Source organism: Chinchilla lanigera, unplaced genomic scaffold (genome assembly GCF_000276665.1).
Source record: "Chinchilla lanigera isolate Chin_1 unplaced genomic scaffold, ChiLan1.0 scaffold00083, whole genome shotgun sequence".
NCBI classification, from domain to species: domain Eukaryota; kingdom Metazoa; phylum Chordata; class Mammalia; order Rodentia; family Chinchillidae; genus Chinchilla; species Chinchilla lanigera.
In genome coordinates, this window is record NW_004955484.1 from 3061819 (window position 1) to 3088944 (window position 27126).

Genomic DNA, 27126 nt, shown 5'->3' on the forward strand with positions numbered 1-27126 from the left:
AATTTCTAGAAGAGATGTTGCCACAGGTCTCCTAGATTTGAATGTAAATCTGGAAGAGATTTTCTCAGGAGAACATCAACAGGATTTCACACCCCTGAAAACACAAGCTGTTTCAGGAAGAAACAAAATGGCCCAAACATTATATAACCTTTTCAGGAAGATTACAAACTGAGAGAAGAGGTGTCCACTAGGCACAAGCCAGAAAGTGGTGGTGTATTAGTCAGCTCTGCATCACTGTGACAAAATACCAGAGACAATTGACTTAAGAGGAAGAAAGGTTTATTTCAGCTTACAGTTTCAGAGGTTCCATTCTACAGTCAGTTGGCTCCATTGGTTTTGGGATCAAAGCAAAGCAGAACATCATGGTGAGAACACGTAGTAGAGCAAAGCTTCTCATCTCATGGTGGCCAAAGACAGACAAACAGGAAGGGGCCTGGGTCCCAATAGCTCCTTCAAGGACACCCCCACAAGGACTTAACTTCATCCACTGGGCCTCACCTCTTAAAGGCCTTACTACATTCCAATAGTGCCACAGGCTGGCAATCAAGCCTTTAGTGTAGGGACTTTCGGGGGACAGTCTGGATTCAAACTATAAGCCTGGTATGGTAGCACACGCCTGTAATCCCAGCACATGGAAGGCTGAGGCAGGAGGGCTGCTGAGATTTGAGGTCAGCCTGGGCTACAGAGTGAGTCCAAGGGCAGCCTGAACTACATAGCAAGACCCTGCCTCAAACAACAACAACAAAAATTCAAACTGTAGCCGGTGAACAGTTAGAGACATGCAGTAAAGCATATTAAGGGAATGTGAGTTCTAATACCTGGGTGGTAGATATAAACCCTACAGAACCTCACCTGGGGAAAGCTGCCTTGCAAGCTTACAGGCCAGTTCCAAAAACCCAAACCAACACTGAGCAAGCTCCAGGAAAGAATGTGGACTCAGGAGAAACTACTAGGTACACCATGGTGCAAGGTGCTTGGGACTTAGCAGAGTTTGGCATTCCTGCTTCTGCCATTGGACGCTGAGGCCCAGGGGCCACACAGAGGCCACAGAGTCATGCAGAGCAGCTTGCTCAGACCCTGGGCCTTCGGCACCTGTCTATATTTTATCCACAGCGTTTCCTCTTCTGGCTCCTAAGCTAGGCTCACTCTGGCATCCTCCTACAGTGAGCCTCAAAAGTTATTCTAACCCCAACTCCCAGAATCCGTTTTCCTGTTAGTTGCCTCAAGCGCCTATCATCACACTTCAAGAGAAAATGAGCCACATTTATCATAGAAGTCCAGGACCAGGATCTGGGTCATTTATTAGTCAACATAGAGCATGGCTATAAAAACTGAACTCAGGAACATCCTCCGGCTGGCCCAAGGAATGTGAAGGCAGAATTAGCTGGGGTGCACTGTGTCCTTGCTGGGTGACCTCGGACAAGTCCTCGAGACAGATTGAGCCCAAGTTTCCTCATTTACAAAGTGTGCATCATGTGTCACATCTGCTACTACACAGATCATTGTAACAATGAATGAACCTACATGCATGAATTTGCCTTGTAAACTGTACTAAAAAGGAGGCTCTTCACACCTGTAATCCCAGCACTCAGGAGGCTGAGGCAGGAGGATCTCTGTGAGTTCAAGGGCAGCCTGGGCTACATTGTGAGTTTAAGGCCAGCCTGCACTGCATAGTCAGAACTTGTCTCAAAGAAACAAACAGTGGCTCTTAAGCACTGCCGGGAATAGATGTAGTGACTTCGAGGTTAGCATTGGGGTCCCTGTGCTCGGCCTTGTCCCCACTGTCTGACACCGAGAATTACATCCACATCCCATCAGCGTTCTCCAGAAAGTCAAGCCCACTTGCATCTCAGCAGAGTTTCCATGGAGTTGGCCTCCAGCCCTGAGAGGGTGCCAGTTCAGGGGCCAGGGGTCAACCAAACGCCAGAAAGAAGTGGTTGGCTCACAAGGCCGTGCTTTGGGATGGCTGCGGCCTGCAGGACCGTGCTTAATTCTCTAAGGAACCTGGGCCATGGTGCAGAACTGCTTCTCTAGTTACAGTGGGATTCTGCAGGCCTCAGCCAGCCCCCTAGGTAGTGTGGCAATTCGCTGCCCTCCGGCTGGCCCATGGCCTGTGTGTCCAGAGGCAGGCTTGCTCCCAGCAGGGCCTGAGCCAGCCAAGGCCATCCATCCTGTGCTCCTCTGCCCGTCCGCCTTGCTCTCTCCTGGCCCAGTCATGTGGGTGAGGGTGCGGGCACCAGGACTGGTCTCAGGCCCCCATGCGCCCAGAATGACTTTTGTAAGGCACCCTTTTCCTCCCGAAGGTGCAGCTCCAGCCCGCTCTCCGAGGAGCCCGCCAATAGCACCTGTCCGGTGTGTGGTTACCTCCTGCCCATGTTTAATTCATGGCTGGGGGTTGGGATGAGTTTCCAAAGAAAGGAAACAACTCCCATGGGGTTTTGCCCAGTTCCTGTCTGCCCCGCAGGACGCACAGCCGAAGCCCCAGCCTCCTCATCTGGGCCTGGGGCTGGGGAGTGGAAGCAGCCGATGGGCCTGGAGGACACTGTCCCAGCCTGGGTACAGCCATCGGCCACTAATCCCCAGCCTTGGAATGTCTGCAAGCCAATCAGCAGGGTCTCTGAGGGCTCCCCGAGGGTGCCAATAATCCTGCAATGATTAGCAGGGGCCACGAGGTCAGTGCACACTGCTCTGCGTGCTGTTGGTGGGGCAGGCTGGGCAGGCTGGGAGGAGGCCCAACAATGGAGGCATCCTGGGGAGCGGTCTGTCTCTTTTCAATCTAGCGTCAGGCGCTGATGACGGGAGGCTGTTTGGACACACCGAGGACTCACTGGCCTCCCCCTTTTGTCTGCCAGCGGAGCCTGACTCCTTGAGTTTGTGAATAGCTCCATCCAGCCCAGGGAGGAGCTGGACGGCTGAGCCAGGCTATCCCTGCAGTGCCCGACAGGCCCATGCTGCCGCTGGCGCCCTCCCCAGGGCCGGGAGGCCAGGGCCATCCGCCGGGCCTCCTGTCCGTGCTCCTGGCTCTCCTCGGCATTGCCTGGGCAGAAGTGTGGCCACCCCAGCTGCCAGAGCAGGCTCCGGTGCCGGGAGGTAAGGAACACCGAGGTGTGTGCAGGGGGTGCCAGGGGCTTCCGGAAGCCGGGGCTCAGGCCTGAGACCTGTGCTGGACTCATTTGATGAGAGACCTGAGCCTGGGGCTGAGGAGGAAGGAGGATGAGAGGGGTGGGCGGGGGGTTGGGGCCAAGAGATGCACTGGCCAAGAGGACTCCAGCCAGAGGGCTGCGAGAAGCCCAGGCCCGGGCCCTCCCCACACTCTGCCCTGGCCTCTCATTCTCTCCACTGACCCCACCCCAGCACTGTCACAGCCCTGGGCCCTCCCTTCCCACTCCTGTCCCCGTCCCCCCTTCGGGTCCCCTCCATCTCTGTGCTCTGCACCCTCCCGCACACCCATGGCCCATCCGTCTCAGGTCTGGTGTCCTAGAGCTGGGGGTGACTCTCACCTTGCCAGGGGGCCGGGCCCAGGTCCAGCTGCTAGATGGCCTGACCCTCTCTCCCGGCCCCCAGCCCTGAGCAGAAAGCAGAGTTTCTTGCTCCTGTCCCTGCACAACCGCCTGCGCAGCTGGGTGCAGCCCCCCGCGGCCAACATGCGGAGAATGGTGAGTGCCCTGGCCCTGCTCTGCAGGAAGACGGCCAGCCCGAGGGAGGAACAGAGACCCACGGGGGTCAGGGGCCATGCCGGGGCCAGGCGTCTTTCTGCTGGTAGGCACAAAGAGCCAGACACCTTGGCCCCTACGGACTGAAGCCCTGGTTGCCAGGGGCTCCGCAGCTCCCTCCTCCCCGGGAGGATCTTCGGTTAGGAAGCCAGCAGGGAGCTTGCATGAAGAGCAAACTCTGGGCCTTCTCTGGCATCCCATTGCCATGGAGACCAGAAGCCCTGGAAGGGTGGGGGAATCCCCTTCTGGGGAAGAGGAGCTGTACAAAGGAGTCCAGCAGGAATGGAGGGGTGGGGGGCCGCAGGAAGATGCATCCTGCCGGGCTGGGGGATGAGGCTCTGCAGGGACTGTGTGTGAGCCAGACCCTGCTCCTTCATTTACCCACATTCCGTGGCCCGAACAGGAACCGCGGTGGGCGCAGAGGGCTCTCCAGCACCCCGTTGGAGGCTGAGGGCTGGGTCTGTCATGCTGGGACTCAGAAATGCTGCCCCGTAGCCTGAGACCCCTGCAGCCCAGCCCCTGTTAACAGGCCAGGGAGCGTGGGCGGGAGAAAAAGGGGAGGCAGGGTTCCCCATGGCTGCTTCACATAAACGCCTCAGAGGCCAACAGCTGTGGGTGGCGACCTTGAGAGCTGGGGGTCAGTTTCCCAGGAGGTGGGGGTGGGGCGGTGGGGGGGTCACCTCCCCCTTTCCCTGCCCCCACTCCTCTGCCTCTGCTCCCCTCCTGCTCACCAGAGGTAAAATCACAGTGCACATCTGCTCAGGCAGCCTCAGCCAGCAACTTCCTCCCTGCATTCAGTTAGTCCTTACAGCCACCTGTCCCATGGGCACTTTATTGTCCCCACTTTATAGGTGACGTTGCCTCGTGGAGATTAAGTGACCGCTGGAGGTCCCACGGCTTCAATGAGATGGTTGCGGTGGACCCGGGGTGGCCATGGCATCATGGTTGCAGAAAGCCCCCTGTTTCAGAGGGGTGGGAGTGGTGGGGAAGAGCAGGTGAGCCCCCCGCAGAGCGCTCTGCTCACTGGGCCAAAGTGCTGAGGCCTTGGAGACCCCTCACATCTCATCTCCAGCCAATCTTCCTAGGTGCTCCAGGGGCTGGAGGGCCTAAGAGAACTGGAAAAGAGGAGCAGGCTACTGGGGCTGTTTGCATCGCAGAAAGGAAGCTTGGCCAGGTGGGAGCAGCAGAGTGCTTCTGAAATGGCCAGGGCCAGCTTCACCTAAAGGCAGACCAAGCCAGGCCTGGTGGCACATGCCTCAGGGTGCCCACAAGGGACTCAGGAAAATGGTGGCTTGATCCTGGGCAGAGCAGGGCTGTGAAACAGGTACCAGACCCACCTGTGCTTTCCCAGCTTTGGAGAAAGAACACCTGCGGTGCCGCCTGACCTCCCCTGGCTCCACGCAGTGAGGGAAACCAGCTCGGGGCATTGGGCAGCCAGCAGGACCCCTCACCCAGTGCTCTCCTCTCACCAGGACCCGCTACGCTACAAGTGCTCCGAGTCAGCGGGGGAGTTGAGCCATGGCCCAGCAGTCTCCTCCGTCCCCCTTAGTCCTTCTGTGCATGTCTGTTTGTGCCACCCCAGGACTGGAGTGAGAACCTGGCTCAGCTGGCGCAAGCCAGGGCAGCCCTCTGTGGCAAGCCGGCCCCAGACCTGGCATCTGCCCCGTGGCGCACCCCACAGGTGGGCTGGAACATGCAGCTGCTGCCCACAGGCTCAGTGTCCTTTGTTGAGGTGATCAACTTCTGGTTTGCCGAGGGGCAGCAGTACAGCCACGAAGCAGCTGAGTGTGCCCGTAACGCCACCTGCACCCATTACACTCAGGTGAGTCGCAGGTGAGACCAAGGCTCCCATAGGGCTGGGAGGGGCTTCTCAGAAGACACTACACTTTGTCCTAAATACTTGGGTTCCTCTTCCTCTAGTTTATTTAGTTTTACTTTTTGTTATTTTATTTATTTTTTCGCTCATGGAGTGCTACCAGGGATTAAACTGAAGACCTTTGTTCTGGAACGTATCCCCAGATCTCCAGATCCCCCCTCCTTTTAAATTTTGAGACAGGGTCTCTAAGTCACTGCATTGTCCAGACTGGGCTTGAACTCTCAAACCTCCTGCCTCAGCCTCCCAGAGTACAAAAACAAGTGCTTTCACTGTTACTAGGGCTGTTTTCTATTTCCTATCATGTGCGGAGATTTTTGTTTTTGTTTTCCTGAGTGTGGTACTGAGGATTGAACTCAGGGCCTTTGCACTGAGTACATCCCCAGCCCTCCTCACCATTTTAAAATTTTGAGACAAGGTCTCACTAAATTACCCAGCTCACACTTGTTAATTGCTGAGCGGAAACTTGTGATCCTCCTGCCACAGCCTCATGATGTTGTTTTTTGATTTTGAAGTATAGATTTAAATTTACAAAATATATTTTCCTCACTTCTAAATTATCTGTTATATTTTATTCCACTGAATTAATATAATGTGGGCTGGGGATATAGCTCAGCAGCACGGCACCTACCTGAATTAATATAACGTGGCCTGTGGGATAGCGATTCTTTGATCTTTGTTGAAATTTGCTTTGTCATTTAGTAAGATCTCAATGCTTGCAAAAATTCCATAGATTTCTAAGAAGAGCATGTTCTCTTATGTATATGACTACATCTTCCTGCCATAATCCAGTCCGGCCTTTGTCATTTTTAGTGGCTTCTAGAGAGTTTGCTTAGCCGTTCCTGTGTATTGATCATTGGTGCTTTTTCCAAGTTGTCACCCACTCTAAGACTTTACATCTAATTTTAAAGACCTACACCCATTAGTTTTGCTAGATGGCATACCAGTCCAAACTTCAGCAGCCTATGATTTGGTTTTTGTTTGTTTGTTTGTTTGTTTGTTTTTGTACCAGAAATCGAACTCAGGACCTTGTGTTGCCAGGCAGGCACTTATGCCGCTGAGCTATATCCCTGGCCCAGCCTATGATTTTGCGGACTGACCTTGAGTTGGGCTCAGCTGCAAGGTTCTCTGGTCTTTCCTGGTCCCTGGCACTGGGAGTTAGCTGTCTAGCATGGCCTCAAATGGCTCATTTCTACCCTATGAGGCCTTTCAACCTCTAACGTGCTAACCTAGGCTTGTTTGTAGAGTGGATGAGCACGGTTCTACCAGCATGAACGGAAACTGCAAAGTCTTTCGAGGCCCAGGCTCAGTATTATCCCTGCTGCATTCTTTAACCCAACACAAGTCACAAGGGAAAAGGAACACATTAGTTGCCACAAGTGGCCACAGAATCACATTTACAAGCGTGGACTAGGGCAAGAAGTAAAAGGCTGTGGCTATTTTTGAGGTCTATCACAAGGCCCTTGATTTTCAAGTCTTTGTTTTGTTATTCTCCTCCCTCTACCTATAATCTTTCCTTTCTTCAAGTATCTCCTAATCCTCACCTTCTCTCCTCTCTCTGCTCAGAAAGACATGAGTGGATTCTAATGCTCACCATCCCTATAGCCCTCCCCTCCCCAGCTGCTGCCTCCAAGGCTCCCAGGGATGGGGGAAAGCTGGTCATCTGCCTGGATTTTGGCCAATGCTGTGTGCACCTCCACCAAGGTGTACACTGCCTCTGCTGCAGGCTCCTAGATCGCAATGGGGGTTGTCCTTGGTGGGGTTTCTGAGCCACTGTGTCTCCTGCAGCTTGTGTGGGCCACCTCGAGCCAGCTGGGCTGCGGGCGGCACCTGTGCTCTGTGGGCCAGGCAGCGATGGAAGCCTTTGTCTGTGCCTACTCCCCCGGGTAAGCCCCTGAGACATGGGCCGAGGGAGGGCAGGGCAGGATGCTTACACCCAGGGTGAGACACCCACCCACACACTCTTCCGTCTGCACCCTTGCTGGGAGCGGGAAGAGAAGGAGAGAGAGAAGGTGCTGAAGATTCTGGCCATGCAGAACAGAGCTTATCCCTGGATGCCTCTTCCTGGAAGCATGACCATGCTTTAAAAGACTGCCCAGGGTTTGTTTGGAGGCCGTCTTTCTCCCCTAGTAAATCTTCCTGTCTCTCCTGGCTCCTGACTGCCTGCTGCCATTTGCTCTCACAGAGGCAACTGGGAGGTAAACGGGAAGACAATTGTCCCCTATAAGAAGGGCGCCTGGTGTTCCCTCTGCACAGCCAGTGTCTCGGGCTGCTTCAAGGCCTGGGACCACGCAGGGGGGCTCTGTGGTGAGTGCTCCACCCTGCCTGCAGCAGGCACATCAGGGCGCGGCCTGGTGACTCTAGGGTGGGTGGCAGCAGCCTAAGAGGCTGTCCTGGAAGGCTTGGCTCTCAGCACCTGGGGTGGCACCTGCCTGTCCTGTCCAGAGGAGTCACCTTCTCAGTTTCCTCCTCATCCGACCAGAGGTCCCCAGAAACCCATGTCGAATGAGCTGCCGGAACCAGGGACATCTCAACATTAGCACCTGCCACTGCCACTGTCTGCCTGGCTACACAGGCAGATACTGCCAAGGTGAGGGCGTGGAGGGAAGGTGAGTGTGGGTGTGTATATACCTGCCATGTACTTGCTGGGACTCAGTACATGCTTTCATTCAGTAAGCATCCATTGAGCCCCAACTGTCTACCAGACCTGGAGCTCTGCAGGAGACTCAAAATGCAATCAGATTTGGCCTCTTTGGCTATGGGACAATCAGAGAAGGATACAATTAGGAAATAGGAATGGAATCTTTTTTTTGAGACAGAGTCTTGCTATGTAGCCCAGGCTGACCTCAAACTCATGGCAGTCCTCCTGCCTCAGCCTTCTGAGTGCTGGGATTACAGATGTGCACCACATAGGAGTAGATTCTTATTCCGCTTTCTTGCTCCCCATTTTATGGGTATGGGCTAGTCACCTCCCAAACCCCGCTTTTCACAGTGAGACTCAGACCAAACAAGCCAGGTGTGGCAGCAGCTGGAAGCCCCAGTGGGGGTGTTCTTGCTGGGGTTGGCACCCCTGAATGTTCTAGACTGAGCTCTTTTACCCCGCTCCATCATGCCAGTGCGGTGCAGCGTGCAGTGTGTACACGGCCACTTCCGGGAAGAGGAGTGCTCCTGTGTCTGTGACGTCGGCTACGGGGGAGCCCAGTGCGCCAGTGAGTCCCCGCCAAGGCTCCTGCCAGGACCCCTTCAGTGGGGTGCTGGATCCCACTCTCCCAGCCTGCGGGGCCCACTGTGTGCATCTCTTCCCTACTCCCCGCTCAGTGACATCGTGTTGGTAGCTTGAAACTGGCCACGGTGGGGGCATTTACTCCACTGCAACTGCCAAGTGCTACAAGCTGTGCATCTTTTTTCCAGCGAGAGCTCGCTGTTACACATTTACCAGCACACCGCTCACCCCCACCCATTTCTAGCGGAAGCTAGAAGGGGCACCTTGAGCTTAGCTCCCTGGCAAGGTGGGAGGTGGAGGCGAGCCTGAGGGTGGCGCACACAAGCTCAGCTCTCCCCACCCCCAGCCAAGGTGCGCTTTCCTTTCCACACCTGTGACCTGAGGATCGACGGGGACTGTTTCACCGTGTCTTCGGAGGCAGACACTTATTATGGAGCCAAGATAAAATGTCAGGTGATGGCTGAGCCCGAGCCCTGCCTTCCCAGGGACCCCGGGATCTCACATGAGGGTGGGCATGGGGTGATCCGTCAGTGTCTCCTGACCTCCCTCTCTTCATTAGTATAAAGCAGGGGTCACAGACTCAGAGGCTCATAGAGGCCAGGAGGTCACTTAAGGACATGGGGGACACAGAGACAAAACCCCGTATCTAAGGAGCTGTTCTGACTCAGCTCCAGCTGCTGGTTGCCCTGCAGGAATGTCAGGTCAGGGTGGCCAGAACTCAGGGTTTTCAAAACCAGAAACCCAGATTTTCATTGGTTTCTCTGGGATGTATCCACGTTGGCAACCAATTCAAGTACTGTATATTTCAGATACTGTGCAGTTGTGACAAAAGCCTCTTGAGGTGGGACCCTGTGTGAGCCTGGGGGCTGTCAGCTGGGCCCCTGTTCACAGAGAAGAGAGAAGCAGGGGAGGGAAAGGGGGACCCCAATCCCAGAGGCCGTAGGTTGTCGGGGTTGGGTGTGAAGACAGCCAGGCTAGCTCACACACACATATGTGGGGTCCACTGCCATGGGGGGGTGCTCTGCTGGGCAGGAAGGACTGGCCTAAGCTCTGGGGGCCCTGCCAACATGACCTGGGTTGGGGTTACAGGGAAAGGGTGGGGTGCTGGCCCAGATTGAGAGCCAGAAAGTGCAGGACATCCTCGCCTTCTACCTGGGCCGCCTGGAGACTACCAATGAGGTGACTGACAGCGACTTTGAGACCAGGAACTTCTGGATTGGTGAGTGTTCTAGCTGGCTGAGGCACAGTGAGTGTGGGGTTCAATGCCCTGTCAGCTCCCAGAATCCTAGGCTGCAGCAACCAGCGCATCCACCAGCAGCTCGCAGCAGTGTGGGGACAGCTTGGCGCCTGGAATGGGGCCGGTAGTCAGGCTGCTGTCCTCTTCCCAGGAGAGGGTTGCAGGTAGGGTGTGGGGGCTGGAAGACTGGGATGAGGGGCTTCAGGACTGGTGGTAAAAGGCATTAGGCGGTAGGTTCCTGGGCTCAGGGTCTGAGTGGGGCTCAGGGCTCTCAGGTGGTGGGCAACCTTGGGTACCGACCCAGGGCTCACCTACAAGATGGCAAAGGACTCCTTCCGCTGGACCACTGGGGAGCACCAGTCCTTCACCAGTTTTGCCTTCGGTCAGCCTGACAACCAGGGGTGAGTCTGAGGTGGCCACCCTCCCCTAGACCTCTTTCTCCCCTGGCCTGCTTGGCTGAGGCTTCAGATTCCACTGAAAAACCCTCTGAAGTGGCGCTTACCTGACAGGTGCCAGAGAACTCAGGGTGCAGCTGGTGCAGGCCTAGGGCTGAGTGAGGGAGGAGGCACGTCACATGAAAGAGAGGGAACATAAGAAGGTCTCATCCATCTACCTGTCCCCATCATCCCCTCAGCTGTCCCTCTACCTGTCACATACCATACCCTCCTTCTGCTGGCCTACCCGCCCTCTGCCTACATCATGACGCCGATTCCAGCACTCTGTAGCTGTCCACCCCTGCGCCCTTCATGCACACATCCACCCATCCACTGTCCTATACCAAGGAACTTCAGTTATGTGACCTTGTCCTGAGCTTTAAAGCCCAGGAACACCCAGGGCATGGGCGGCAAGGGAGGGGAAGCAGAGGCTGCACGGTCACCAAGGGCTCCAAATATCTCCCCAGCCCTCCTCACTGGCAGCCAGGCCTGATCAGGCTCCTGGTACCTTTCTGCTGGGACGGAGGGAGGTGGCCCTCCTTGTCCCAGGCCCACTACACTGCTGGTGTGGCTGAGCACCGCCAGGTTGGGGGATTTGGTAACACCTCCTGGCTTCCCTGAGAAGAGCTGCAGGGCTCTAGAAGCAGGAGGGAAGCTGGATGGGAGCTTGGGGGGCCGGCCTGGTAGATACAGCTGGCCTAATGGCGTAGCCGGTTTAAGACTCACCCGTACGCCTAATTTCATTCCTCCATCCGGTGCACCCTTATTCTGGCCCCCCAGGTTCGGCAACTGTGTGGAGCTGCAGGCATCGTCTGCCTTCAACTGGAATGACCAACGCTGTAAAACTCGGAACCGTTACATCTGCCAGTTTGGTGAGTGCCCCCCCTCAGCTCCCTTCCTGTGGTTCCTGTCCCCTAGGGCACTGTTAGCCCACTCCAGGCCTCTAGGATATCCAAGTCAAAGGAAACACAGGGCCACAGATGATGTCCCACTTAGGACCTTGGACCCTCAGGTGTCTGAGGTCCGAGGGCAGACAGTGGGCTTAGCATCACATATGCACTAAATCCACGGAGAGGCACTGCAACCACATTTTGCTGGGGATTTCTCTATGATCTCTCTCTTCTGTCATGAAACCTGCCACCTGGAGACCTGTCTGATCCCCTGATGTTCCATAAGTTTCTAGAACCCAGTGAGCTATGGGGGAGGCCAGAGGTGACATCTGGCCTGGCATAGGTTACCAGCAGCACTCGCTAGCAGGGTTTAGACTTCACATGAGATCACAGCCATGGATTCTTCTGGACTGAGCGCAGCAGAGACCCCATCCCAGGACGGCCTGGGCTGCCACCAAGCGCCACCCTGTTCTGCTTCCTTTCTAGCTCAGGAGCACATTTCCCGGTGGGATCCAGGGCCTTGAGCCTGGCCAGGCAGCTCTCCTGCCAGCCCCTGGGTGCACCAGCCCTGCTTGCCTATCCGCTCACCTGGGCAAAACTGCAGCCAGGCTGGGGTTGCACGCCTAACGTCCAGAGATCTCAGACTTTGCAGGAAGTTGGGCAGAGTGGCAGCGAAGCCAGTGCGTGAAGGAGAGGAGCCTGACTTGGGAAAAGGACAGCCTGGAACCCTCGACTTTCTTCTTTGATCAGGAAGATGGGCTTCCAGGTGTTACAGCAGAAATTAGAGCCTGCAGTTGGAAGAGCTGAACTCTCGGGCACAGCTGGAGTTTTCCTCACCAGATGCACCCACAAGAATTAAACTAAGTTATAAATCAGCCAGACTTCCAAGTGCTCTTTTTTCCAGATTCCAGGGACTGAGCTCAGGGCCTTTGCACAGGGCTACAACCATAGCCCCCCCTCCCCTTTTTTGTTTCCTTTAACTTTTTGAGAGAGTCTTACTAACTTTCCCAGACTGGGGTGGAACTCTCCATCTGCCTGCCTCAGCCTCCTCAGTGCTGGAATTACAGATGTGTACCACCACAGCCTCTACAACTGGTCTTTTGGAAAAAGAATTCAGATGACCAGAATGCTCTTGCGTCTGCTACCTCCCCTTTCCTGTTCAACCTATGGGTGCTCCCAGGCTCCCCAGTAATTTGGAAGACCAAACTCTCGTCCTGTCTTCACCACCGCAGCGCCTCCGCCTAGCAGGGCTGATGGTACAGTCAGCATTTGTCCAGTCCCGCTGCCTCAACCAGCGCCTCAGACATCACAGCTGACACTTAATAAACAGTGTCAGCAGCGTAATGAGCACTTGACATTTACTAACTCATTTAACCACTTAACAGTTTACCCCAGCTCACCTGGGCAGCGCGTTTGTTTACTTAGTGATTCCCAAGCTGTGCTCAGGCAGGTGTCATTTCAACCAGACAATTATTATCTTGAATAAACAATAAAACTGTCGTTTTTATATGTCCTGGTATATATATATATTTTTTTTTTTTTTGGTTTTTCTCCGGTACTGGGAACCGAACTCACGACCTTGCGCTTGCCAGGCAGGCGCTTTGCCGCTGAGCTAAATCCCCAGCCCCATGTCCTGGTATATTATAAAAATTTAAAAATATGCAGTTTTTGGTCATCTTGTATTTAAATAATTGGACTGGTAAGTGGTTAAACACATCCTCATTGAGAAAGGAGTATTACTACTCCCATTTTACAGTTGAAGAAATGGAAGCACAGGCAGGTTGAGTAACTTGCCCCGGGTAACACAGCAATGAAAGCTAGGCAGTCCAGGTATCATTTAATTCTTTCTGTTTTTCTTGGTTCAGCCGTTTAACTGAGGGCATGCAGCAAGCTACGTGCCTAGGTTCAGAGCGCGGGCACAGCTCGGCGTTCACACACACAGGCGTTCCCAGTATCAGCAACCACTCCTAGCGGAAGGAAAACGACAGACACCGGTCCAGGGATCTGCCCAAGGTCGCCTAGGAGGGCGTACCTACTCTCCCGCGTTGATCCCGTAATCAACAGCCGCAACTCTTGGCCAGGGACCCAAGACTCAACTTCCGCACAAGCCACAGACGGGGTGCCGCTTGCGGGTGCGCACGCCCTCTAGGAGCCAGGCCCACTAACGCGCAGCGGAGGGGGTCCATGAGGCCCCGCCCTCAACCCCCGGCCCGCCCCCAAATCCCGCTCGAGGCCCCGCCCCAGGTCAGGCCCCGCCCCTCCGGTCAGGCCCCGCCCCCACCAACAGTGGGCCGCGGCTCCCTGGGGACTCCGTGCATTTGTCACCTGGCCGAAGTCCTTCCGCGGGCTGCCGGGGGACGGTGGCACGTCGCTGGCTGGGCTCCCCGCGGGTGGCAGTGTTGCTGCTTGGCCGCCCGGGAGGTGGGGAGGGGGAGTCGGAGCCCCGCGCGCCCGCGGAGGGCCAGGGAGACTGACAGTGGACCCCAGGCCCGCCCACTGGGGCCGTCACGGTCGGAGGGCGGGGTCGCCTCCCGGGTCCGTGGAGACTCTGGCTGCGGGAGACCCGCCTCGGCCCGCGCGGAGCGGTCACCTCTGTGGTTTCCACGCAGAACGGTGGAGGACGGTTCTCAGCCAGAGGCGCTCTGTCCCCTGCAGCGCTCCTGGCCTTTGTATCTGGACTTGGGTGGCAGCGATTCGAGGAGAAAATACACACTAGGCCATCAGGCGTTGGCTAAGTGATTCTTTGTGATATAAAAAGATTCTGCACCTCATGGCGGATCCCCGAAATAAGTTCTGGAAATTTTACAAGCCCTGACCCACAGTATGTCTATCTCTGTGTGGTTTTATCTGGGGAATTTGTTTTTCCTTACCTGGCAAACGCTTCTGGGCCAGCGTGTATATTCCCCAAAGTCTGTAAACGTCTGTGGTACTTTCTTCCATTGGTGAAATGAGGAGAGAAAATACATATTGATCTGGTTCTACAGAAGTTCCCGACGGGGGTGTAGCTCAGTGGTAGAGCGCGTGCTTAGCATGCACGAGGCCCCGGGTTCAATCCCCGGCACCTCCAACACAGAGTACGCTTTCTTATGCTGGTAAGCCTGGGAAACAGGAAAAGGAAGCCAGCTCAGCAAGGCCAGTCCGAGAGTAGAAATCACCCCATGTCCTTGCCGGGAGAGAGTAATGCAGTAATGCGTAACAACCCCCTCTGGGCTTCCCCGGAGGAAGGAACTCTTTGTGAGGGTTTGTCAGAACTGGAAGAGGAGTCCTTAGGATACCTACCGGCACAGGCTCCTGTTCTAATTGTGGGCCTAGAAGACAACACTTTTTTTTTTTTAAAAAAAGATACAGTCTTTTTTTTTTTCTTTTGGTTGTTTTCCGGTACCAGGAACCGAACTCACAATCTTGGGCTTGCCAGGCAAGCGCTGTGCCGCTGAGCTAAATCCCCAGCACCAAAAAACTACAGTCCTAAAATATAGTTCAGGCTGGCCTCGAAATTGCTGCACACTTCCTACCCTCCTGCCTTAGCCTCCTGAGTGCTGCTGAGAAAAATGTGGCCGGCTTTTTTTTTTTTTTTAGCGCTCTCTTGGACATAAACCTGGCGATTTGTTCCACTTTTTGTATGTTTTGGTTCCAAACTCCGTGTGTAAAAACTTGGAAAACCAAACAAACTTGAGCTTGTGCTTTCCAGTGTTTCCAATTGTCTCCATGTAGTACAATGGTACAATATTATGTACATTATGAAGGAGACAAAAACTTTAAAGGGTAAATATAGACATAACCATGTTTTCATCACGCACCCAAAGGGACTGGCTTGTGGTGCATTTGGGGAGTGGTACCTGCAGGCCATGCACAGAGAGAATCCTGGCTTCGAAGCCTATGGTGCCTAAAGAGGGAGGCATCCATTGTGCATTGCCTTCCTATGGCCACCCTGCCAACAAGTGCATTTTTTATTTTGAGACTGCGTCTCAATAAGTTGCTAAGTTGCCCAGGCTGGGATCAAACTTGTGATCCTTCTGACTCAGCCTCCCAGAATGCCAGGATTATAGGCATGTGCTGACAGGTCCAGCCCCCGCCTCCCACCCCGACTCCCTCTTAAAAAAAAAAAAAAAAAAAAAAAAAAAAGACCTTCACTTCAGTATGGGCTTTGTACTCTTCTATGGCAGGAGCCACTAAACCCCTCAAAGCCTTGCCTTTGACGGTGCTTTGTTCTAGGGGACCACAGGATTAACTGTCTTGCCATAGCGGGTCATAGGCTGCTAGAGCCCCACCCTTTAATACTCGCTGGATTTTCAAGCCACAGAAGCTATCTGGCGACTCTAGGTAAAGTAAGTTTATGGACGATACTTGTTGGCTCTCAGGAGCTCTGAGAGGGTTGGAGAATCAGATCTGGAAGAGATCACAGGACAGAGCTGGCCTGGGGAAGGCCCCGCTGCCTGCTGGGCATGGTGGAGGCACCACTGAAGTGGGACAGGGCTGCCACCATCTTCAAAAGCTGGATGTAGCTGCTGCCACTGCCACCGAAGGCTGAGTCGCTGCTTTTCCACTTCATCAGCTTTACTTCAAAGCCGGGTTTGTGGCTGTGATTGGGAGAGCCAGTCCTTCACTGCTAACTCCTGCTTGCGGCCTTTAATATTGGAAATGATCTACCCTGTCCTTTCTTCCAGGGAGCACTGTGGAAATAAGCTCACGACTTTGCACTGGTCTGAGAAATTCAGGGAAACGTGTCTGGGAGTCGGCTTGGTGACCTGTGCGGACCAGTTGTTGGACGTGTTCACCTCTTTCCGCGTCTCTCTTTTCCCTGACTCTTGCTCTTACATCGGCGGGGTGCCACTGTTTCCTTCTGCTTTCTTCCCACCTGAAGGCTCCTGCCTTCGAGTCATCTGCTGTCATTCGTTATGACTCCCATTCGCTCAAGATCCTATTCGTGTTCTGCAAGGTCCTGCAGCACAGCCGAGGGGAGGAGGGTGTGTCTCTCAGGAAGTCCTTCCCGGCCCATTGTGAGCTGGACTGTGGAGCAAAGCCCTTCACCCCACTCTAACCCGTGGCCTCTGTGATGGTTCATCTACTTCGTCAGCAGACATCCACTGAGCAGCTGCTCCCTGTCCTGCCTTGAGGCAGTGGAGGGGCTGGAGCAGCAGCAGATTCCCCACCCTGTCCCCTGTGTGGAGCTGTCCTCCTGTGTGGAGAATGCTGACGCAAGGACCATGTGCTCATGGTGGAGCACAGATGGCTGACTTCAAAGCCCTCCCTGGAATGGGCTTCAGCTGCCTTTTGACTTTGAAGCCACATATCTCTAAGATGTAGGTGAGGCAAAGAAGGCATGAAACAAGAATTATTTGGTGAGTGGGACTGATGGTTCATGCCTATAATCTCAGCACTTTGGGAGACTGAGACAGGAGGATCACAAGTTTGAGGCCCCTCTGAGCAACTAAGTGCTATGCCCAATTTAAAAGAAAATAAAACACCTTAAAGAGGGGTTGGGGTTGCCAGGTGTGGTGCATGTCTGAAATCCCAGCACTCAGGAGGCTGAGGCAGGAGGATTGCTTGAGTTCAAGGCCAGCCGGGGCTACATAGTGAGTTCAAAACTAGCCTGAACTACATAGTGAGACCCTGTCTCAAAAACAAAAACAAAACAGACAAACAAAAAAAAGAGGATCTGGCCCTAGGTTCAACTCCCAGCACCCCCTGCAAAAGAATTCTTGGGCCCCTACATACACCACTTATATTTGTTTTGGATTCCTGGAGCCTGAAAGCCATGCTTCTTGCTTTCTTCTGTTCCCAGCAGAAGTGAAAATGTCTGTGTTTTCAGATCACACTTTTTGCACGTATGCAGAGCCTGCCCTGCATTCCAGAATGTGGGAATGGGGTCCTACCTGTTCTTGCATCATTGCATACCGAGGGTCCCGGAGGGGAAGAGCCCCAGTTCTCGCCTGGGTGCCCAGGGCTCATGGCTGCCTTTAGGGTCAACTGCTAGTTCCACTAGCAACCAGGTAGCTCCTCTCCACCCCAGATATGACTCAAACATTGCAGGAGGAAGAGCGGGGAGAGGAGGAGCAGGAGGAGAAGGAGGAGGGGTTACACTTCTTGGCCCAACCCCAAGAAGTGTAACCACAAGGTCTCAAGAGAATCTGGTCTGAGGCCCAGCATCTCCTCCAGACCTCTTCTGCCCAGATGGTAAGAAGGAACCCACGGTCCTCAGTACCCTCCTCCCAGATTTGCCCAAGTCCTTCACTCCTGTCAGTCCATCCCAGGCTGCCAGCCCCACACATATTCTGGGGGACCCTCCACCCCGCTACATGGGGATATGGCCCTTCTGCCAGCAGCACTAGTGCCAGTGTAACCAAAACTGCAACTGAACGACAGTGGTCCTCATGAAGCCCTATTCTCTGCTTCCTTGAGCTCAGGACATCACTATAAACTGGCCTGCAGAAATTAGGACTCCTCCTTCTCTGCCCTCTCCTCTTCCCCCCACCGGCTCCCCCTCCTCTCCCTCCTCTTCCTCTCCCTCCACTGTTTTCCCAGTACTGGGGATTGAATACAGGGTCTTTGCCCTGAATGACACCCCTATCCCTTTTTAAATTTTTATTTTGAGTCAAGATCTTGCTAAATTTCCCAGGCTGGGGTCAAATTTGCAGTCCTCTTGCCTCAGCCTCCCAGAGTGCTGGAATTACAGGTGTGCACTACACCTGACTGTATTTTCTTTTAAAATTTTTCTCCTGCTAACAGCTAGCTAGTATGCCTAATTGGTAACCATGAATTCTACCATAAGCCTTCTAATTTAAACTTCAAGTTCTAAATCAGGAGTGGTGGTGTGTGCCTGTAATTGCAGCTCTTGGGAGGCTGAGGCAGGAGGATCGTTGTGAGTTTGAGACCAGCCTGGGCTACATAGTAAGCTCAAGTCCAGCCTGAACCACATAGCGAGACCCTGTCTCAAAAAAAAGACTAAATAAATAAATAAATAAATAAATAAATTTCAAGCTGTAATTTGAATTTCAAATATGTCAAATTCACTTTAACAGGACTTCACAAAACATTACTGGCCTCTCTAATTGCCCAAGAGTTGGGGTATGATCGGAGACCTGCGAGTACTTGAGCCCCGAGGGGGGTGCCAGTGTGGCTGTCACATCTTGTACGAGGTTCCTCCCCTTTCTGGGATTTCTTGGTAAATAACTAGAGTTTGGAATCAGGGAGAGTGTTCATCTGGGGGTTCCAGTTTTGTGAACCTGAGACTTTTGCAGGAAGTTTTGTAGAAGGTGCTCACTGCTTCTTGCTCCGAGCCACCCTGGCTCTTTCAGCGGTGGTAGCAGTAGCCAGCACAGGCTTAGCAGAGGGCCAGGTGCGGGGCGTGGGCCTGGCAGTGCGCAGGCCAGCGCGGGCGGCTGGGCACACACTCCCTGTCCCTCCCAGGCGGGCAGCAGGAGGATACTCGAGAATTAACCCAGACCAGGGCTGGCTGTCTGCTCAGCGTGCACGAGGATCCATCCAGGTAGCCCCTCTCTTCCCTAATGGTGCTACCACCCCGAATTTCAGGGCTGGGCAATGAGGTGATTCTGACAGTGGGTTCAGGCCTAAAGGAATAGCCATGGGGTATCTTTGTTTTGTTTTGCTTTTTGGATTTTGGATTTTTTTGTCTTTTTTTTGTCTTTTTCAGACAGAGTCTTGCTATGCAATTCAGGCTGGCCTTGAGGTCACTTTGTAGCCCAGGCTGGTCTCAAACTTGAAATGATCTTTCTGCCTCAGCCTCCCAAGTACTAGGATTACAGGCATGGGCCACCACATCTGGTCTGTGTTTTGAATGGTACCAAAAGGATCGTTTGTTGCCTTCTTTAAGGGATACCTCTAGGATGACTACTAGCCTAGCCCTAGGTAGGGTGACTTGGGTCCATCGGAGGCCAGGCGAGGCTGTCCATCAAAGGGGCTGGGGCTCTGACTCCCCCCAGAGTGCAGGAGCAGGGCAGGGCCCTGTGTGCACTTGTCCCTTCCCCTGCATCCCTTTCTTTGTCCCCTCACCTCTGCCCCATCTCTTGCTTTCCCTTTAGATTTGGACATGGCTGGAGAGGCCAGGCCTGGCCCTGGCCGGCCAGGACACATGAGGCAGCAGGACACAGCTGGCTTCCGGTGAGTCTGTCCAGGCCTCCGCTGGGAGGGAGGCTGGCCGTTGGCTTGTGTGGGTTCCCTGAGACAGGACAAGGACCCCAAAGCCACCCCAAGTACAGTGGCTGCACATGGCTCAGGTTGTCAGCCCCGTGAGCAGGTTCCCGATCTCTTGGGCGCAGGGATTGTCTGTAAACTAGGGGAGCAGACCCAGCACATTCTGGTGGGCCCCTAGCTGACATAACCAAAGCCATCCTGCTGATGGGGAGGAGTGCCCTCCTCCTGCCCGGGCCCAGGGCTCTCTTGGGGAGACTCACCTGTGGACACTGGGGGCTTTTCCCAGGAATAGATATTTGGGAGACAATAAATAAGAACCTTTTGGGTGACATCTTGCTGAGGAAATATAAGGAAGAACTTTTTTTGATGCCAGGGAGGGATGAAACCCAGGGCCACCTCCCACTTGGTCTGTGATAGTGAGTGCTCTGTCAGTGAGCTACATCTGCAACATTTTCTTTTTCTTTCTTTCTTTTCTTTTCTTTCCTTTTCTTGTCTTTCTTTCAATTTTGAGACAGGTTTTCACTAAATTTCCCAGGCAGGACTTAAATTTAGATCCCTTTGCCTCAGCCTCCCTAAGTGCTAGGATTATAGGCATGTGTCACTATATTCAGCTAACACAGCATGTTTTATTTTGTTTGGTTTGTCTTTTTGAGACAGGGTCTCCCTATGCAGTTCAGGCTGGCTGTGAGCTCACTTTGTAGCCCAGGCTGGTTTTAAACTCACAACGATCCTCCTGCCTCAGCCTTCTGTGTGCTGGGATTACAGGTGTGCACCTTCACACCCAGCTCACTGCGTAGCTGACACTGGCCTTGAACTCACTGGGTAGCCCAGGCTGGCTGCCAACTCATAACAATCCTCTCTCAGGCTCCCAAATGCCGCAGTTGCAGGGATGCACCACCGCGCCCCACAACAGGACCAATTTTCAAGGTTGGGGGAAGTCCCTCTGTTCTTCACTTTTAGTTGCCTTCATCAGATTTCGTATTTCCTACCTTGCCTCTTCTCCCAGTACGTTTGGATTCAGCCCTGTCTGCCCTCCCTGGACACCCAGGGGTGGGGGTGCCCATGCTGGGGTACAGTCTGAAGCAATGGGGAGCAGCCCTGTAGGACAGGGGCTCCCACTTCTTTCAGAGGGGCCCCTGGCATTCAAGCTGTGGAGCAGAGGTGGCCTCCTCCTCCTCCCTCCCTCTCCTCCCCGCTCCTGCTCCTCCCCCTCCTCTGGGCCTCTGCCTCCTCCACCTGGCCTCATTGTGCCTGGAGGTCTCCAGCGAGGACAACCAAGTGCCTCCCCGGATCCTGGGCAGATGGGAGGCTGTGTGGTGTTGCTGGGCCTCTTGGGAACGTCCCCAGGGAGGGACAGGTGGGGATGGGGCTGTGCCCAGCACTAGGGTCCTGGTGGCTTCTCCGTGAGAAGTGATCGAGTCTAGGCCCTGGGATTTGGGCTCCTCACTGAAATCTGTCAGCATGGAGGGCAAGTTGTGGTGAATTTAGCCCACACAAGTCCCCCGCCTGCCCCACAGCCTGTGCTTACGACACTTGAGAAGGAGGCTGGATGCCCGCCCCCACAGCAATTCCAAACGTGCCTTTTGTGTTTTGTTTCCCTTTTGGTGCCAGTCTCAGCCTTGCAGATCATTAGCCCTGACCAGCAGGCGGCCGCAGCCGCTAGCCCTGTGCAAACTGGCCGCTCCCTTGGGACCTGTTGGGAACACAGGCCTCACTGCCGGCAAAGGAGGGCAGGGTGGGGAGGCCTCCAGACCGGTGGGACCGCTGCTTGCAACAGCCCGGGAACAGGAGCACCCTAGCCCTATTCCACAAAGCCTGTCTGAACGTGGGTTGCAGTTGGCAAAATCCTATTCCTTTAGACTGCTCCTCCCTGCTTACTCTTAAAAGTATACTTAAAACAAGTCATTTGGGGAAACAAAAAGGAAAAAGGATTACTTCGTGCATTGGCCGGGAATCGAACCCGGGCCTCCCGCGTGGCAGGCGAGAATTCTACCACTGAACCACCAATGCCGCGATAGAAAGTATGTTCATCCAGTGGCTCAGGAGGTCGGTGGTAGGCACTATTTAGGGTCTGGTTTCCGTCCAACCACGCATAGAGTGGTCTTCTGGAGCCCTACCTGACCTCGGCTCTCCCGGAACCCGGAGCCAGACCCCACAGCGCCTGGCCAGGCGTCCCAGCCCTCCCACCCGGAACCGCCGGCTGCCTCTCTTCCCCTCCTGCTGAGCCCGGAATCGGCTGCAGCCCTACTCTTCCCGTCGCCCACCCAGGTCTCCTGGAGCCAGAAAGCGGGGGTGGCCGGAAACCTCGCGAGCATTCTGGGGACCTTGGCGGGGTGAATGGGGGGGGGGTCAGCGTGCCGGGTGACCTCCGCTGTGCCCCTTCTTCGGCTGGTCTCTTCGGCTGGTACTGACCGTGCGACGGAGACCACAGTACCACAAAGTCCTTGCAGAACTCCAGCCTCCCTCCAATGGGTCCCTTCTCCTCCCCCAACTCCCCACGCTCCTCTCGGGTCCTGGTCGGGACCTAATTGTCTCTCCCCAGCGACCCCGCACCCCTCCCGGGCCGGTGCCCCGGAGCCTCAGAGTCTGCAACAAGGGGTCCGGCCGGCCCATGTGAACCTGGGGACAAAGTCACCGTTTCCTAGGACCTGCAGCGGAGGGGCAGGCGGCCTGGCCGCAGTGCTACCCCCTGTCTGCTGGCCATGCATCCTGCCAGTTCCCATGCCAGGATTAAAGGCTCTCGCACCCCCACCTTGGCTCTGGCGCTGACTTAACTCTTCCCTTTCATCCTCTGCCAGACTCAGATCCAGAATGTCTGCAGTGCCTGGCTTAGGCGGAGGGGCTTTTGCAGGCAGCTGTTCCTCTCCTGCCGCCTGGAACCACAGGGAGGGGCCCCCTATCAGAATCCAAGCAGGGGAAAGCTGGTTTGCTGCGGTCTGGCAGAGGAACCTTGGGCAAGTCGCTGGGGTCTTCCGGTGGAGAATCTTGGCATCCTGAGGAAGAGCTGCGTACTTTACTCTCCCCAAATTCAGCCAGGGACCAAGAAGACTCCGGCCCTGGACAATGACACACACCCCTCTTTCCCATCTATCCTCACTGCAGCAGCAGCAGCAGCAGCAGCAGCAGCAGCAGCAAGTATGACTTACACTATGAGCTGCACAGAGAGGACGTCCCCTATAGGTGGGTGTGTCCTGCCCCGGGTCCCAGGGGGAGCCCAAGGGGCTGGTTGGTCTGACTTACCCCTGTCCTGTAGGGTGTATGGATACCAGAGGGTACCCCCACTCATCAACCAGGTGCCTGCCAAGCTCCGGAGGACTTTCTTGGGCCTGGGAGTCAGGAGTGGCTGCAGCCCCTATAAGGCCTCTAGGAGCAGACCCCTGCCCCCGGAGCAGACAAAGCGTGAGTAGGGCCCCAGCTGCAGTGCTAGGGAGGAGCTGGGTGGCTTGTGTGTGCTGCAGCAGGCCCAGGAGCCTTGCTCTTGGCCCCCATAGCCTCTGTGAGCACTAACCCCGGCCCCTCCCTAGCAGTTCAGGCGGAGGAGCTGCACTCCATCCGGGGAGAGCTGAGCCAGATCAAAGCCCAGGTGGACAGGCTGCTGGAAAGTCTGGAGCACATGGACCAGCACAGGGCCCAGGCTGCAGGTCAGGCTCCAGGGGTGGCCCCCGGCCATGTTCTCAGCGGGGACCCCAGCTTGCTTTTCCTGTCTTGGAAGATGTCAGGGTGTCCAGGGCCCAGCCGGGGACGTTGTCTGCAGGCCTGCCTTCCTCAGCGTACACTAGACGCCCTCTGCCTGTTCCTGTGGCTGGTGGGGGGGTTTGCGATTCTGGGTTGTCCTGTTACCTCCACATACTCAGTAGCTATCAGGAGTCACAGCTGGTCCCAGCCCATCAGCCTTTTGTCCTCTCAAGCTGTAGATCACTTCTGGTCCCTGAAGAGGTATGCTGGGCCCTCCAAACTTGGCCATTGACTGGTTTATTTTTTTGTTTTGTTTTGGCTTTTTTTTTTTTTTATGCAACAGGGTCTCACTATGTATCCCAGGCTGCCTTGGACTGGTAGAGATCCTCCTGCTTCAGCCTCCTGAGTGGTGGGAATACAGGTGTATACCATCATGCCCAGCTAACTGGTGATTTTCTGCACAGGGATAAAGGACAGTGACAAGAACAGGGTCCCTGGTAAGGAGGGCTGCTCATGCAGGACTACGGAGACACAACAAGAGCTGAGGGGCTGGAGGATCCATCCAGTGGCTGATGGCTCAGAGGGAAGGACAGCCACAGAGCAAGCCGTGAGTGCTCTGGTCCCACCTCCTTTCACACCCTTCTTGTGCTGGGTTCTATGGCCTCCCCATAAGCAAAGGAGGCACTTACGTTTGGGCAGGTTTGTGTGGGGAAAGCACAGGACTTCTAGCTCGGAGCAGCACTCCCGTGAAGGACAGGCTCCGCCTTGCTGCTTATCTCAGCTTTGGGCTTGGTTGGCTCAGCAGTACTAAGGGCTACTACCAGGCAGCTGGGCACTCAGGTCAGTTCTGGGATGAAATATCTCCTTCCAGGAGGCGGGGGGCAAAGAGAGGTGTAAGCGCTATAGAGGGAATATCACAGGTGCATTGCAGGGCCCAGATCCCTTGCATAAGAACCACCTGGTAAGTTTGTTAAAAATGAGTTTCTGCCTTCTCCCCGGCCCCACCCCCACACGTCCTTGAGCTGTCTGCACAGCACCCAGCTCCTCAGGCTGTGGCACACCAGCATTCCTGGGTGGAGAAGGTCCAACCCTCGACCAAAAGTGGCCCTTTATGCAGCATTAAATGGCCTGAGTTCTGTATTCCCCACCCTCTACTACCTATGATCTGTAAGGTTGGACCCTCCCAGCGAGGTCAGGGCGTCGGGGCTGGCAGTGGTAAAGGCCCCTCCTTCCCCTGGCCAGCTGTATTCTCGGCCTGCTGGGCTCAGGCAGACTTCACTGCTACGCAGGGGCCGAACCACAACTGCCCTGGGAAAAGAATGGGCAAGATAGAAATACCAGGTCCCAAGTCTCAGGAAAACTCTAGAGCGGCTGGGCATGTAGCTCAGCGCTAAGAGGATATACTTTGGATGCACCAGGCCCCAAGCTCGTTCCCCAGCACCTCTAACCCCCAAGAAAACAATGTGGAGTGGCCCTGGAGCTGCCAAAGCTCCCAGGACACAGGGGCGTGGAACTAGATGTCAGCAGGTGGCCCTCTTTCCAGCTGTACTGTGCCTCCCTGCCCCCTCTGCGTCTGTTTTCTTCTACAGGTACAGAATCAAGCATCTGACCAGGAGGGCAGCCAGTAGCAAGTAGGAACCCTTCCAGGCTCATCAGCTCCAGGCGTCTTCCTGGTTGGCCCCCTGCCCCGCCTTGTTTCCTTTCTGAAGGCCTCCCGATGATACCCGTGCAACCTGAGCACCCGTTCTGGCACCAAGACAAAGGAAGCAGAGGCATGGTTCAGCCGCACCAGCAGGAAAGACTCCCCGCAGAGTTAGGTTTAGTTTTGATGGTTGTTTCCAGAATCCTGGGGCTGGCAGGGTTGGAGGGAGGCTCTGGATGACCCAGCAGCAGCTCCCCTGCCTCACAAAGCCTGGGCAGCCGAGTGTGCAGGAGGCACCCCGAGAGCACGGAGCAACACCAGCCCTTCCTGAGTGCAGGCACTGCCTTAGCTGCTCCCCTCCCTGTCCCGCACACCACCAGTCACAGCACCTGCCCAGGTCTGTCTTCCAGTGGTGAAGCACACTCGTGATCTTCCATTCTAACACCGAGCTGTTTAAGACCCACAGCCTGTGCCCCACTTTGCTTCCAGACTGCCCCTACACAGCCACCCTTCAGAAGAGCAGCATCATTCTTTGTCCTGTTTCTACCCTCTTTCGTTAGTATACTACGTACATCAGATCTGATGTCAGAGGGAAAGAAATAAAAGGTGCACTTCTTCCTGGTGAGTTTATTTGTGGTCCCAAAACATTTTGGTCCTTGGGCTGCCCTGGGCCAGTCTCTCCTAAAGAAGCTACGGCGAGCCCCTTGAGACGCTCACATTTTAAAGCTCACACCAAACTGGGGTGCAGGCCAGGCTGCTGTCTCTTCAACGGCAGTTTACCCGCCTCTCTCTAATCCAGTCCTGAGCACAGAGAGCAGGATTTAGGAGCCAGACAGGGAAGTCTCCACCTCGTGGTCAGTCGGCTCTGCCCTAGGAACAGGGCCCTGTCCAGCATCCCAGTACCTGGGAATTCTCTGCGGGCAGCTCACCGGCCCTCTCCCCAGCCCATGTCACTCAGGGCCTCCCAGAAGTGGAGGGCGCACAGAGGAACAGAGGAGAAGTCAAGGCTGGAACCCCACTTCTTTTTTTTTGTTGTTGTTTTTTCCAGTACCGGGAATTGAACTCACGACCTTGCGCTTGCCAGGCAGGCGCTGTGCTGCTGAGCTAAATCCCCAGCCCCTGGAACCTCACTTTTCACCAGCACCGGGTAAAGCCTCTTGGACTGCTCTGCTGGGCAGAAAAGGTGAGATGTGGCTTCCACCCAGCGCCCAACCCTTCCCAGTTACCCAACCCTGGGCTGTGGTCTCGGCCAGCACTAAACCAGGGATCTCGGGCTTGGGGGAAACCCAGATTGCTCCTGGGCATACAGTTCTCCCCACTCTCAGCAGCAGCTTCTTCTCCAAAGCAATTTCCCACATTCACCCCTGCAGCTGCCTCAGTAGTTCAGCCTGTCTCTTTTACCCGCTGGCTGAGAGACAGGGATATTTACGGCTGTACCATCCCAAGCCCGGGCCCCAGAACACTCGACCCAGCTCAGAAGCACCTTACTCTTTTAAATCTTACACAAAAACTACAAGACATTTTCAGATATAAAAAGGTTTTTGTTTTAGCTCAGCTATGAAGAAAGCCCAGACTCCTTGTCCATCCTCTCAAAAGCAGCCCAGTTTACATGAGAGGGAGTCAGGGGCAGCCTGAAGGGGTCCACTTTTTACAGGACCAGGGCTCCAGGTCTCATTTTCCCAAGCGAGTTCAACAGAAGTCCTTCCCAACGTGGCAGTCAGGCTGCTTTCACAGTTTCTTCAACTGGGTCGTGTCCGGGGCCAGCTCAAGCAGCAAAGTCCCTTTAATACGGAACAGTTTGTAAAAAGCCTCATCTAGGCAGCTGTCCAGTGCATCGCGTCTGTCTCTGCACATCCTCGCGTGTGCTCCAACTTCTGAGCTCGGCGCAGTCAGGAGGCCGGCGGCGCAGGTCCTCTGGGGGCACAGCCGCCCGGTCCTCGGCGTACGTCGTTGCTCAGCCTTCGGGCTCAGGGCGGGGCGGCGGCGCCCCTCGAACGGGCCGCGCGCACCAGGCACTGCTGCAGCACCGGGTAAAGGCGCTGGCAGCCCTCGAGGCCCAGGCGCACGGCCTCCGCCCAGCTCTCAGTCTGGCCGCCCTCGCCGCTGCCCAGCAGCCCGGCGACCTGATTGAGCACGGGCATGAGCGCCACGGTGAGGCCGGCGGCGGCGCGCTCCTCCTCGAGCCGCGTGGGGTCCAGCAGCCAGGCGGGCGCGGGCCCCGGCGTGAGGCTCAGGCCGCAGCCCACCACCAGGTCGTACATCTCGACTCCCGCGTCGGCCAAGGCGAG

At 55.2% G+C, this 27126-nt stretch overlaps 3 protein-coding genes, 1 long non-coding RNA gene and 2 other non-coding genes across 9 annotated transcripts in view; 3 read left to right on the forward strand and 3 right to left on the reverse strand.

Annotated features, from left to right (window-relative positions):
* The first annotated feature begins 2401 nt into the window (after nt 1-2401).
* On the forward strand, nt 2402-12245 carry LOC102027854 (C-type lectin domain family 18 member A). Of its 3 annotated transcripts, none has more exons than XM_005403467.2 (12): nt 2402-2672; nt 2853-3090; nt 3565-3656; nt 5296-5535; nt 7375-7472; nt 7772-7893; nt 8069-8176; nt 8703-8795; nt 9156-9262; nt 9899-10028; nt 11261-11352; nt 11857-12245. In XM_005403467.2, exons 2-12 carry the CDS (start codon nt 2949-2951, stop codon nt 11995-11997), a joined length of 1365 nt encoding a protein of 454 aa, XP_005403524.1. In that variant the 5' UTR covers nt 2402-2672; nt 2853-2948; the 3' UTR covers nt 11998-12245. The 3 variants fall into 3 exon arrangements, with proteins under 3 accessions (XP_005403524.1, XP_013359302.1, XP_013359303.1); XM_013503848.1 differs by lacking the exon at nt 2402-2672 and adding an exon at nt 10351-10447 and having other exon boundaries at nt 2712-3090; nt 11857-11980; XM_013503849.1 differs by lacking the exons at nt 2402-2672; nt 11857-12245 and adding an exon at nt 10365-10447 and having other exon boundaries at nt 2712-3090; nt 11261-11349.
* A 775-nt stretch (nt 12246-13020) lies between these two features.
* On the reverse strand, nt 13021-14464 carry LOC106146546. Its single transcript, XR_001231034.1, has 3 exons — nt 14241-14464; nt 13696-14048; nt 13021-13337 (listed from the first exon to the last, which is right to left on the reverse strand). It is a non-coding gene; the product is annotated as an uncharacterized LOC106146546 (long non-coding RNA).
* Trnaa-agc lies at nt 14366-14437 on the forward strand. The gene has a single exon. It is a non-coding gene; the product is annotated as a tRNA-Ala (tRNA).
* Nucleotides 14465-16635: 2171 nt separating the features above from the next.
* On the forward strand, nt 16636-25468 carry LOC102027528 (heterogeneous nuclear ribonucleoprotein C-like). Of its 2 annotated transcripts, XM_005403466.1 has the most exons (7): nt 16636-16709; nt 19410-19488; nt 22642-22701; nt 22775-22920; nt 23049-23162; nt 23661-23803; nt 24786-25468. In XM_005403466.1, exons 1-7 carry the CDS (start codon nt 16691-16693, stop codon nt 24822-24824), a joined length of 600 nt encoding a protein of 199 aa, XP_005403523.1. In that variant the 5' UTR covers nt 16636-16690; the 3' UTR covers nt 24825-25468. The 2 variants fall into 2 exon arrangements, with proteins under 2 accessions (XP_005403523.1, XP_013359385.1); XM_013503931.1 differs by lacking the exon at nt 24786-25468 and having other exon boundaries at nt 23661-24443.
* On the reverse strand, nt 21461-21531 carry Trnag-gcc. The gene has a single exon. It is a non-coding gene; the product is annotated as a tRNA-Gly (tRNA).
* Nucleotides 25469-26314: 846 nt separating the features above from the next.
* Nucleotides 26315-27126, reverse strand: part of Exosc6 (exosome component 6) — a gene marked incomplete in the record, with an annotated part of 1419 nt that continues 607 nt past the window's right edge. Inside the window, 1 exon segment of the mRNA XM_013503930.1 lies at nt 26315-27126. Within this exon segment, the coding sequence (XP_013359384.1) occupies nt 26806-27126 (321 nt within the window).

Coding starts and splice junctions, on each gene's coding strand:
- LOC102027854 (XM_005403467.2), top strand. CDS start 2,949: ATGCTGCCGCTGGCGCCCTCCCCAGGGCCGGGAGGCCAGGGCCATCCG. Junction 3,657..5,295: donor CGGCCAACATGCGGAGAATG/GTGAGTGCCCTG, acceptor GTGCCACCCCAG/GACTGGAGTGAGAACCTGGC. Junction 8,796..9,155: donor CGGGGGAGCCCAGTGCGCCA/GTGAGTCCCCGC, acceptor CCCCACCCCCAG/CCAAGGTGCGCTTTCCTTTC.
- LOC102027528 (XM_013503931.1), top strand. Junction 22,702..22,774: donor AGAGAGGACGTCCCCTATAG/GTGGGTGTGTCC, acceptor CCTGTCCTGTAG/GGTGTATGGATACCAGAGGG. Junction 23,163..23,660: donor GCACAGGGCCCAGGCTGCAG/GTCAGGCTCCAG, acceptor TTTTCTGCACAG/GGATAAAGGACAGTGACAAG.